The sequence below is a fragment of the Hibiscus syriacus genome, unplaced genomic scaffold, assembly GCF_006381635.1.
Source record: "Hibiscus syriacus cultivar Baekdansim isolate YM2019G1 unplaced genomic scaffold, ASM638163v2 tig00005459_pilon, whole genome shotgun sequence".
Classification (NCBI taxonomy): domain Eukaryota; kingdom Viridiplantae; phylum Streptophyta; class Magnoliopsida; order Malvales; family Malvaceae; genus Hibiscus; species Hibiscus syriacus.
Window position 1 is genome coordinate 1,770,659 of NW_024062058.1, and position 13,461 is coordinate 1,784,119.

Genomic DNA, 13,461 nt, shown 5'->3' on the forward strand with positions numbered 1-13,461 from the left:
TAGGGGAAAGACGAGCGGTTGGAGGTATTTATGGAAGCATCTGCGCCTTCCACTGCGTGTCAGTTTTTCCTGCAAAGGCGCGGAAGGTGATCCGCACTTTGCCCGCGTGACGCCAGCTCGGACGAAAACCCAGAGAATGCACGGATGGTGATCCGTGCGTTCTGTCCATGTCAGCAAGTAGGTGTTAGATCGATAAAATTTGGTCAATGGATGCCTAACAGATAATTATTGATTGTTTAGGTGATTTTTAGATAAAAACGCCCTCAGATCTTTCAATACCCATGACGTCAACACCATCTACAGTCCAGGGTTCTAGCTTCATTATTTAATGCATTTTTACGTAGTTTTAGTCAAGTAGTTCAGCTTTCCTATATCATTTTTGTAAGATTGTGATAAGTTGTCAGCATCTTGATCTTCTCGTAATTTGTTAACAGTAAGTAAATATAAAAAAAATAGATTAAAACCAAGAATTAGTTTGTTTAGTAAGATAAGACATTAAATTCTTTACATAAGATCAGAAATTCGAATCTTAACGTTTGTGAATGAAATAAACTGAGTTAAAAAAGTCATCCTCACATCTTCAGTATCCGATTTGGATTAATCAATCAATAGATTAGATGGAAGTGATTAATCCAAAAAAAATAGATTAGAATTACAAATGATCAGCAGCAGGTGAAAAAGGAATAGATAAATGATACTTAGCTGAAATTTATTGTTTACATGAAAGCCAATAAGGAAAGTACATTTATATAATTAAAAAAAATTATGCATGGAACCCATTCATGTGAAGTGAAACCAAGGAAGCATAGAAACCATCTTTGATGTTGATCAAGGTGTCATGCTTTCCTTTCTCTACAATAACGCCATTTTTAACCACAGCTATAACATCTGCATTTTTTATTGTGGATAGCCTATGAGCCACTACAACCGTTGTTCGGTTCACTATCACCCTATTCGGTGCATCTTGAACCACCTTCTCCGATTCCGCATCCAACACGCTCGTCGCCTCGTCTAACAGCAGTATCGTCGGTCTTTTAACGATGGCTCGCTCAATCGCTACACGTTGTTTCTGTCCTCACGACAACTGAACTCCTCGTTCGCCTACGACCGTATCGTAACCCTGGAAGGACCAAAGGAAGAAACATATATAAGTAAACCGATCAAGCATGTTTGCCAACATGTGGATAAAATTTGTGATGGCAATGACTAATGACCTGTTGTAGTGCACTAATGAACTTGTGAGCATTGGCCAATTCTGATGCAGCAAAAATCTCGGACTCGGTTGCATTTCCACCTTTCCCGTATGCAATGTTGGCACGGATTGTGCCGTTAAATAAAACAGGCTCTTGGCTCACGAGTCCCATTTTTTGCCTTAGCCACTTCAATTGAAACTTTCGGATCTCAACTCCATCAAGAGTGATGCTTCCTGATTCGGGCTCGTAAAATCTCTCCAATAATGAGATGACTGTGGATTTCCCGCTCCCACTTTCTCCAACCAAAGCCACAGTCTGCAACAAAGGTGACATGAATAGGACGATTTCGGTTTTCCGAGAAATGTGTTCGAAACGGCAATAGGATCGTTACCTTGCCAGCACGAATAGACACACTCAAGTCCCGGAGAATTTGAATATCTGCAACCAAAGTCACGTTTTCTAGTGTCATCCCGGACTCATCGCTTGGGTCTATCTTAGACTCGCGATCAATAATCGCAAAAATGGAAGCGGCAGCAACCTTGGCTTTGCCGGAGTCGGGAGCAAAGGAGCTTGATTGTGATATTCCTATAGCTGCCATAGTCAAAGCAAAGAAAACCTGCAAAGAATATATCAAACTCAGTATCATAAGGACATGAAGTTTTTTTTTTATTTTAAAAAAAAGGTAGTGTTAGACTCACTTGGAAAACATCTCTGAATGTTGTATAACCATGCTCAACAAGTTGAGCTCCTGCATAGAAACTCGTCGCATAAAAAGAAAACAAAAAGAAGAATGAAACTCCAAATCCTGTTCCACTGATTAAACCCTGCTTAATCCCAGTTTTCATAGGTCCTTCACATTTCTTCTTGTAGAGCTGCATCACCTTTTCCTCTGCACAAAAGGATGCAACCGTTCTTATACTACCAACTGCATCATTAGCCTGCAACAGTTTAAATGTACATATAAATCAATACTGCACTTAAAATCATACTTCTTTCTCAAAATTATGGAAGTAATACATGAAAAGTTGAGGTGCTTATTTTTTTAGCATACCTTTGCATCTGCACTAAAACCCTTCATGAATTTTATTTGAATATATCCATTGAGCCCCACAAGAGGGAGTTGTACTAGGACAATGATTGCCAACTGCCAACATGCAACAAAAGCAATGACTAAACCAGCAATTGCCGATGAACTGTTTTGAATCAGCTGAGCTAGTGTATCTCCGACTAGGACGTGTATTGTGGCTGCATCTACTGAGAGCCTAGCACCAATGGCGCCACTAGAATTTTCCAGTTCATCGAACCAACCAACTTCCATGCAGACCACTTTCTCAAAACACATCGATCTGATTCTTTGGACTAATTTACATCCAGCCATGGAAAAGAAGTAATTTTGTGCTGGACCTACCACAACTGATGCCACCCCAAGCGCGATGAATATTAATGCCCAGAACCTTGAATCCTCTCTGATTTCATGAGGTGGCTTAAAGAATGTGTCAATTACACGGGAGATTAGGATACCGAAAATCGGAAATATTACACTGTTAGCAGCTGCAGCTATAGTTCCAAGTAGGAGAACAGGAATCTCTGGCTTGTTGAGGTAAGCAAGACGACGGAGGTAAACCTTTGGAGCCTGTTCTGATGGTACTTCAGAAGGTTTTTCTGTATCTTCCATTGTAGGATCAGTGACATGCATCGCAGTAGATAAACCAAATGATGCATTAAATGAATGTCGTTTTCTATTTCCCATAGATGAACCCCTACTGATTGAGCGCTGCAATGACCTTCTTGGGCTTGAATGTTTAAACGATTCTGAATTACCGTATGATATCTCTATTACCTGTTCCGACTCTTTATTTACTTCATGTAACCGAATTAGCTGAGAGTATGCTCCCTCAGGAATCTCGAGTTAGGTCCGTATGAGTTCCTGCTCAATGTGCAAAATAATATCAACGATGAGAAAATGCTAGAATGACGTAGAAGTAGTTAAAAAAGTTCTTATAGATGATGCTGATGACAATGACTAAGTTAAGATGAAATTCAACATAGATATTCTTTTAACTCGCCTTTTTCGACCATTTTTCCTCGATGAATTATAGCAATCATATCAGCATTTCTCACAGTAATCAAACAATGAGCGACAATGATAGTCGTCCTATTTCTCATCATCCTATCCAATGCTTCTTGCACTATCCTTTCAGATTCTGCATCTAATGCACTTGTAGCTTCATCTAAAAGTAATATTCTAGGGTCCTTCAGAATTGCTCTTGCTATCGCCGCTCTCACCAGAAAGCTGAGTTCCATGCTCTCCAACCATAGTATGTAGTCCCTGCATATGGAGTTCAGTTTTCCAAAGTAAATATGCAATTCAATTCATATATAATTGTAGAAGTTATATTGTCACATGGACCGGAAATTAAACCTGAGGCAGTTTATCGATGAACTTAGATGCATTCGCAAGTTCAGCAGCGGCTCGTATCTCTTCTGTGGTTGCACCTTCCTTTCCATAAGCAATGTTATCCCTAATGCTTGATGTGAACAATACAGGCTCCTGGCTAACAAGACCAATCTTTCCCCTGATCCATCGAAGCTGAAACTCCTTGAGATTAATGCCATCAATAAGAACTTCACCATCATGAGGATCATAAAACTCTCTATAAGGCTTATCACTGTCGAATTCCCACTTCCACTTTGTCCGACCAAAGCTGCTGTTGTGCCATTTTGAATAGATAGAGAGAAGCCACTGAAAATTTGCTCGTCTGGTCTAGCAGGGTAACTGAAATAAACATCCCTCAGTTCTACATCCCCGTGTATGTCCTCCGATACTTTCCCCCTAGTGTCATATGGGTCGATTATGGGCTTCCTTTTGATGGATTCAAACATCTTAAAGGCCGCTGCTTGACCGAAGCAAATGCAGTCACGAATGGGGATGCCTGCCCCAGGGACCTGAAACATACATATATACAATGAACTAATGTTATGAAAAGTGAAGCATGGCATAACAAGTACAATATAAACAAAGTTGAAAGTTTAACTCACATGGAACCCGTCAATACAGCGAAAATCACAGTGATTACTTCACCTCCAGAGTACCCTCTTTCCAAAACCATTCTGGCACCAAACCATATAGCCAAAGAATAACTGCAAAATACAATTAGAAAAAGTACACCAAGACCGAGTCCAGCAGCAGTGCCTCCATGAACGCCTGATTTGTAAGCTGTAACAAGAAACTTATTGTAATTGCTTATGGCCTGCTTCTCACCAGTAAATGATGCAACCTAGAATCAGATTGAATAAATTAGTCATATATTTTCACTGAAAAAGAAAATAACACAATTATTCTTCATATGGAACATACTGTTCTGATTGAACCGATTGTCTGTTCGACGACGGTAGCAGCTTTGGCATAAGCATTTTGTCCAAGTGATGCCATCTTAGATATTATAAGGGCCATGGCACCAACAGATATTACAAGGGGAGGGATGGATGACAACATGACAAGGGTTAGAAGCCATCCCCTCACAAAGGCTATAACAAAGCCTCCAATGAATGTCGGTATCAACTGTATAAACTTCCCAACCAGCAAACATAAACAAACAGTTCCATGATTACATGTATATATAGGATGATTTCGAGGATTCTAACCGTCACAGGTCCGTGATATGTTACCTTCTCGCCCATGGCATCCTGTATAAGAACTGTGTCCCCAGACATTCTTCCGACGACTTCTCCCGTGTTTGTTTCAAAATCAAAGAAAGCAACGTCTTGCCTCAATATGGTTTTCAAGTACAATCCCCTTATTCTAGAGGCTTGCCTCTCACCTGTGACTATCCAACAGGCCACCTCTGAAAACAATAAACCAAAACATTAAACTCTCCGGTATGTCATATAACGTCAGGTATACGGTTTAAATAAGAGATTTACTTACGGAGAAAGGCCGCCACCAATGCCCCTGCCCCAAGGTAGACGAATCTCAAAGCAACCTGTTATTTTTCAAGAACCAGCCCATTGTATAAATTCAATGAAATAATGAAAACTTAAATAAAAACACAACCTTACAACTTAAGTTCATGCTACGTGTTATAGTACCCTGGAGACAGTATCAACGATTCTGTCGTCATTTTGGTTTTCTCCAAAAGCGTCAATGAGATCCCCTAAGAGGACCGTCATAAGGGGCATACATACACCGTTCCCAACCGCTCCGATCGTGCCAACGATCATCAATAATATATCCGTTAAATCAGCGAACGCAAACAGCTTGTAAAATGCAACCGTGTTGGTTTTCCCATCCCCTTTTTTGCCTTCTGAACCTTGATTTTTTCCATTGACGCCGGAGATTTTCTCCGGCTCTTCCTGGCTTTTCGATGTGCTGGCCTCATGCCTCGCAGTAGGTTCATTCAAGCCGTTCTCAGAGGCCATGGTGCTGGATCCCAAGCTGGAAGTGTTTCAATAAAATAAACTTCATCATCATTGTTACCACTAACAAAGCCATCATTTGAAGATAACCCAGATACCTCCTAAGTCCTAACTCACTAACAAAATGAAAAGGGTGATCGAGAAGAATCAAATTACCAAAAGTTCGAAATGGTAGTTGGATTCTGTTCCCACTTGGTGCCCAGCCGGCGTCACTTTATGTTTCAGTTTAAAAAAAATTGTAATATTTATATTAAGCTTTTGGCGAGCCTTTCCTTGAACAGCACGTATTTTACCTGTAGATTATTTTTTTTTCTCTTAATAAAGTAAGTGTCTAAACTTTACCTTAAAAGCAATTTTGTGGATAAAGTAATTTTTTATAAAAAAAAATTTTGGTTAAAAACTTACCTTAATAAAGAAATTTTCTTAATTATTTGATTTAAAGATTATATAAACAAATCATAATATCTTTTTATAATAATCTTAAATTTTATTTTTTAAAATTTTATTTCTAATTGGATCAATAGATGATTAAGTTATGAAACGAATTAAATAAGAAAATTTATGATCATTAGTATTTGAGTCATCATTGTATGAAGAAAACAGTATATTTTATTCAAATAATAATTATTAAAAGGAAAAAATTTAATGAAAAGAAAGATAAACAAAACATAATCTTAATAAAAAAAATTAGTAGAATAAAAAAACTAAGTCAACTCAACGGAAGCTTATTAGAAATATTTTAGAGAGAACAACTAGGAGTGGATTAATAATATACAATTCCTTTAACAAATAAACTATCAATATAATCTTCAAAATACCTATTAATTATTTTATAGTGTGATTTTTGTGTGTTTTCTGGCAGAATGGATGTTATTAAATTCAACTAAGGTTTTTCCAGAATTCCCCATTCCTTTTTATTCCCTCCTCTATCTTATAAGATTTTTTTTTATATATTTCAATTATTCGAAAGTCACGTGATATTTTTTTTTGTCGACCTCCCGGTTCTAAGGTTTTGTCTTGACTAATCTAAACCGACCCGAGTCGCATACCTGACTTTGGTGGGTGAGTCTCCTAACAGGAACTTTCTGCATATACAATAACTCGAACTCGAGACATTGCTTAAGTAATATCAAACTGTTTACTACTTGAATCAACCTTGTCGGTAGTCACATGATATAATGACATCATCAAGAAATAATTTTGACATATATTGTATAAAAATATGATCGCTTTGGAATGACCTCGAGAGAAGGGATGCAGCATGTATGTTAATCCAAATTGACAATATTTTTAAACCTAGACAACCCCTTTCTTTAACTAAAAAAAATGGTTTAATACAATTTTAGGTGCCTATACTATTAAATTGATTTTTGGTGCCTAAAAAAAATTCGTTAAAAATAAGTGTTTAATGTTTTTTTCATTACACTTTTAGGTGTCTACCGTTATATTTTTTATTTTTAATAATAAAAATATTATTAAAAGAAATTAAAAAAAACACCTGCATCGTCCCTCTCCCCCTACCTCCGACCACGACAAAGGGTCACAACTAGTTGTGTTTTGTTCAGAGCAAGATGAGAGACTCAATAGTGGCTATCATGTGACGCACCACTAGGTATGGATTGGAGGATGGTAGATAGAATTTTATAAAAAAAATAAAATAAAATTTATAACATTTATTATTCTATTAATTTTTATATAAACTATATCAGTTTCGTTTATTATTTAATCATTACATCACATTCCATCAATTTAAAGTTTAACATTAATCACAATCAAGTTACTTCAATGGTAAAGTGATGGTTACTATCTTTAGAGGTTATAGGTTCGAGTATCATAGATTTGCAAGGGTGCTAGAACTTTCATTGTTAAATGGTTGTGAATATTTAGAATATATACGACCTTTTAATCACCATAGATTAATAAAAAAAAGTTTAACAATAGAAAAATGTTTGAATTGATCTAGTTTATTAAATATTTAAATAATAATAAAAAGATTTGCATGAAGGTTAAAATTTTCTCAAATGATAAACCTAACATTTGAATTCATTCAAAAAAAAAACAATCGATGTAAGATATCCAATTATTCTTCTCAGTATGCTCTTAATTATTTTGCGACAAATCAGTTGTGTAATTGAAAAAGTGCATGGTTTAGTTTATCGGTAGTAAAGTTATTTTATTTATTTATCCTGAACCAATAGTTGTGGATTTGGCGCCATGCAATGATTAGTTTGCGAAGATAAAGAACCTGCGGTTCCTGATTCCTCGAGCAGTTTCTCACAAATGGCGAACGTTGTTCCCACTAAGGTGAAAAAATATCGAACAATAAAAACTACTCCACAGTAGAAATCAACTGTCGCTCAACAATCCCAGACCACTGTTCTGTCTCCTTTGCAAATTAGTAAAAGCTTCATCTGAGATGGAAGACGATGAACCTTTTCTCTCCCTCCAATCAAAACCTCAACTTCGGTCCATTCTTGAAGACGGCCATCATGGCTTATGCTTCAAACGCACACAATCAGAAATCCAAGACCACCAACAAACTCTACCCCCTTCTCACCTCGCCTGGTCCAAGAACCACGGTTCTCTCCACCGCTGTAAAACGGCTCCAGCCATGCCAATCATGCGTGACCTGAAGCCCAAAACACACCAAGTTCCCAAACCCCAATCAGAGTCCAGAACCATCATCAGGCAAGCCGTGTTCTTGCTATCCATTTACTTGTTACTCGGTGTCGCTATTTACTCTTTCAACACGGATGAATTCTCCGGCATCGAGACTCACCCGGTTGTCGATGCTCTTTACTTCTGTATAGTCACCATGTGTACCATCGGTTACGGCGATATAACCCCCTTAACCCCCGCTACCAAGATTTTCGCCTGTGTTTTTGTATTGGTCGGTTTCGGTTTCATAGACATTCTGTTGAGTGGGGCTGTGAGTTACGTTCTCGACCTGCAAGAGAACATGATTTTAACTGGGATTCACATGAAGAAATTGCAGCAAAGGTTTTCGGCTAGGAATTACATTGTGGATGTGGATAAAGGACGGATGAGGATAAGGCTTAAGGTTGGGCTGGCACTTGGGGTCGTGGTGTTCTGTATTGGAATTGGAACTTTGATGTTGTACTTTGTGGAAGGCTTAGACTGGATCGATTCGGTTTACTTGTCGGTCATGTCGGTTACCACAGTGGGTTATGGGGATAGGGCGTTTAAGACTCTCACCGGGAGATTGTTTTCCGGCGTTTGGCTTCTGATCTCAACGCTGGCTGTGGCTAGGGCGTTTTTGTATTTGGCTGAAGCAAGGGTCGACAAGAGGCATCGGAGGATTGCCAAGTGGGTGTTGCATAGAGAGGTCACTATTGAAGATTTGCTAGCTGCTGGCATTAACAACAATGGTTTTATCAGGTTGGATTTCAATCTACCTTGACTATGAATTCATCACAATTACCCTCTGTTATCGATCATTTGAGAACTTAGAATGTTGGTCTTGTTTGTGGTTATTTCTGGTTGCAGTAAATCCGAGTATGTGATATACAAGCTGAAAGAGATGGGAAAGATTGGGGAGAAAGATATATTGCAGATATGTGATCAGTTCAGCAAGCTAGACCCAAATAACTCTGGGAAAATAACTCTTCCCGACCTCTTGGAAAATCACTTGTGATATTCTGCAGATAAGCTTAGGAACTTCGGGCAATGGATGGGGAAATGTATATAAAGCGAAGCTAGAATATATCTCAGTTGTATACTTTTTCTAGCTGCAATTATGTGAACAGAAAACGGGATTAGCTAAAGACAGCAACATGTTTCTGATTTCATTAGTGTCTGAAATCTGAATTGTAATTCTTTGTTGCCAATGTAATCGTTATCCACAAGGTAAAAACAGAAACAGCAAGCGCCTAATTACATATTAATATTCACCCTCTTCTTACAAAGACCGCTCCAGCAGTATCATCTGCTAGGATGTCGAGAAATGCTGCAGGAGGAGGAACTCTGTAATGCATTTCTGGTTCTTACCAGTCAATCGGCTTCACTAAAGGCATGGTTTATTTGGGTCTCCCATTGCCTATTCCTGAGCACCAAAATACTTCGAGCGAGTCCATACGTGTTTACAAACTTACAAGTATCGTTCAAGAGTTGAACGACAAAAATTATCACATTCAATTCAGGACGGACACATGATTTTAAGAGAGTACACCAACAGATGAAGTGTCGGGAAGTACTCACAAACTTGTATTTTCAACAGGCTCTCAAATTGCTAGTACAGTTTCAGACTGTGTTCCGCCGATCCTGTTGGGCTTGTTACATAAATAATGCGGATAACAACCATAGACTCGGACCACTTTCCTGGTTCGCTAAATCTATAATGGGATGTTATAATATTATTATAAAAATGAGCATTGTTGACTAGTAGCCATGAATCCCATGATTGTCATCGGCGAGACCGCGAGACAGAATCTGGAGTGCGAAATAGGGAAATCAATTTGAGAATAATTAATTATTTTAGATGCAATTTAATCATTAAATTAGTTTATCTATGAATCAGGTAAGCGAGAATTATTGTCAAAAGATGAGATAAGATTAGGGTTTTAAATAGCGTTCGCTTTCACATTTTCAGTCGTGTTGCGTTTATTACGGTTGTAGATATAACGGATGTTATTGCGGTCATTGCGAATATCGCGATCGTGGATTTTTTTATTGATTTTTTTAACTAAAAAACCTTTTTTAAAAATAAAAAATAAAATAACGGAATAACAGCGGAATAGCAGTCCACTATTGTCACGATTGGCCGCGATCTGTTAAATTGCGGCCGCGATCTGCCATTATTAGTGTGATTCCGCTTCACATCGTTATTTTCTGTGATAGCGTTTTCGGATACCGTCGCGACCGCGATATAACGGCCATGATATTGTTATTCCGCCGCTATTTGCAACCCAGGATAAGACTGCCTTAACTACAAATATTATTTCCCCGGCTCACATTGGCAAGTTTTTTTTATCTAAATCTATAATGGAAAACTAGACGTATTATATTCAACTTTAACCCCAATAATTTATCTATTTGCAGAGTCTGAATCATTAAGGAGATTAATTACATCTACGAAAAGCCAACATTACCTTTAGAATTGATCAATTAAAACAAAAACTATTGGTTCCGACACCGGCGCGGGTACCGGCACCAATAACAAATCTGCCATGAACGAACACTGGCTCCGGGGATCAATTTATGTTCAATCGTACCAGTGATCTGTAAGCCAAAATACATCAGAAAAAAAAAGGATTAGACAATACTGTTACCTAATAAGAAAATGGCAGAAAAGAAAGGCTGCATGTTCATATACTTGTTATCTTCATTGGTCCATCATACGGATCGATTTTCTTCGGCGAGATTTGGTCAAATTTGCCCGACTCTATGAACTGCAAATCCTCCAAAAGAATGACATAATGTTTCTGCACGTCTTCTGCACGTTTTTGTCCTCCGATCATGTCTGCAACCGCTTCCCAACGATCCGGTGTTGCTCGTCGACCACCGCTAGAGCCACCTCAAACAACTTGTTCTCCTCCCAGCTCCACCCACATAATAACCTGGGAAAGTTGTCCATTTTGTCAACTCTGACAAGACCCTTTTTCCCCTTTGATTGATTAAAACTTAACAATTGATTCGCATTCCAGGATTCATCGAAGAAGAAGATCCGGAGATGAATCTTTAGCAGGAAAAACTTAAAATACAGCACAACATGCAATTTTCAAGGTAATTAAAGCCAAAGAAGGGTGGGGGGGAAATCTAATGATATTTTTTACTATCCTAACCTAATTAACCATCCATTTTCACGTTTTTCCAAATTTCTACCTTGAAACTAAAGAAAGAGACTTTTGTGTGCAAGATCAGATATTGCATGATTTTTTTCATAGTTCCCAAGGGACAATTTTTAACGGGCAGAACGACTTTGTTTTAAGTTAAAAAAGAGGAAATTATGTCATTTTCACTTGATTGGACACGATCCCAACCGACCTTCATTTCCTAATTTGTGTTTTTGATTTAACAAGTTTCTTAGGGAAAGGGTAAGAAGGGTTTGCTATTCCTTTTAATACACGCGTTAACCTGTCTCTCAGGGCATTATTACCCGTAGTCTCACAATACTTCCTCGTAGAAATTAACCTATAATTTTATTTTAACATAAATAAATTTAAATAATTATATTAAAATTTTAAAGAATTCAAAATTATAAAACTTTATGAACATATAATTAGATTTTTTATAAAAATATAAAAAAATACTATTTTCATCCCATTAAAAGGGTCTCGTATTGACTTTTTAAAATTCGAAACTTTTAAACTTTGACTATGATTTAAACAATTGAATTTTATAAAATATATATTTAAAAACTATTTGATTGAAGGCTTTTAGGGTATACATTTTCATATTTTTACTAAAAATAAATTTCAAACAATAATGAGTCAAGGTTACTAAAATTTGATTAAAAAAATAATAATTCACAGATTTAATGAGACATATTAAGTACTTAAATAACATTGGAATGGAACTTTTCAAGGGACGGACCGCACTCCAACACCCCTCGGTATATTAATATATCTTGATGTTAAGAGATTGTATTCAAAATTTTATTTGATTTAAATATTTATTTTACAGTATAAACTAAGTTATCTTAGTGATTAAATGGATGGTTGTTATTCTAAAGGTATCGGTACTAGCACATTGTATGTCAGATGTATTTGAGCGTTCATTATCAAATGGGTTGAGAGTCTTTCGAACAAATACTACATTGTAATTACCTTTAAATTAATAAAAAAAATATTTATTTTATATACTAATTTAATTTCATATTTTTCAAAAACTTATACTATTATAATTTTTTTAACAATATGTACCTAGGAGAGGGAAGGTAGAATTTTACTTCTAGTGAGTAATAAACTCACAATCTAATATAAAAATGAGATATCAACCGAGAGCTTTTATTCTTCTCCTCTAAAGATTGTTTATTACAATTTTATAATTTTAAATTTTTAATATAATATTTTAAAGAGTTATACTCCTATAAAATTTAATGGATGAATATATATTATAGTGGTTAATAAAATCTCTTATTTTAAGGAGAAAAAAGTGGCCAACATTTGCGAGCCTCAAGGTAACGTACAAATCTCGCTAGGCATATTCGTTTCTGTTTATATTTTTATAATTTGAATACATTTTTTTAAAAACGAATCTTATTCAAAACTCTCTTAGTGTTTACGTTGAAGGATCAAGTTCATAATGGGCCCCTGCAAAACCGATTTGGATTAATCGTTTAATAGATCGGATACCAGTGATTAATTCAAAAAAATAAAATTTAACTACTGAGTAATAAATTTTATTTTGTGATGTTATTCAAAGTTAAATGTTTATTGAATTTCTAATTATTATTCTTTAGTAAAAAATATATTTTAATTGTTTCAATTAATAAAATACAGAAGTATATAATTAAAATATAGCAATATTAATATTAATTTAAATAATCATTAAAATTTACTTAATCTATTAAGCAAAAGAAGGTAAAAACAATTCTCATACTATTTTGTTAATTTTTTTTGGATTAAGTCAATAATGGTTAGAGCATATGGTTAAAAACTCTTACTTGATATATTCCCTCTCTTAATTTGTGGTTAAAATATTGTGTTAATGATTTTTATAAATAAAAGGAAGTTAAAAGAATTTAATGCCTAATTCATCACGCGATTTCATGATTTTAGGAGTTGGAGGGTTAAAATCAAGGTTTAATATTAAAATAAATGTCTAAATTATATATTTTTTAATAGGTGTTTAAATTATTTTTTGATTCATCTAGGTGTTTAGTGTTACAAAC

At 36.0% G+C, this 13,461-nt stretch overlaps 1 protein-coding gene, 1 long non-coding RNA gene and 1 pseudogene across 2 annotated transcripts; 1 reads left to right on the plus strand and 2 right to left on the minus strand.

Annotated features, from left to right (window-relative positions):
• Positions 1–752: 752 nt before the first annotated feature.
• LOC120199623 lies at positions 753–5,613 on the minus strand (annotated as a pseudogene).
• Positions 5,614–7,867: 2,254 nt separating this feature from the next.
• On the plus strand, positions 7,868–9,472 carry LOC120199624 (two-pore potassium channel 5-like). Its single transcript, XM_039200658.1, has 2 exons — positions 7,868–9,008; positions 9,117–9,472. Exons 1-2 carry the CDS (start codon positions 8,026–8,028, stop codon positions 9,262–9,264), a joined length of 1,131 nt encoding a protein of 376 aa, XP_039056589.1. The 5' UTR covers positions 7,868–8,025; the 3' UTR covers positions 9,265–9,472.
• Positions 9,473–10,608: 1,136 nt separating this feature from the next.
• LOC120199411 lies at positions 10,609–11,514 on the minus strand. Its single transcript, XR_005523461.1, has 2 exons — positions 10,942–11,514; positions 10,609–10,847 (listed from the first exon to the last, which is right to left on the minus strand). It is a non-coding gene; the product is annotated as an uncharacterized LOC120199411 (long non-coding RNA).
• Positions 11,515–13,461: the final 1,947 nt, after the last annotated feature.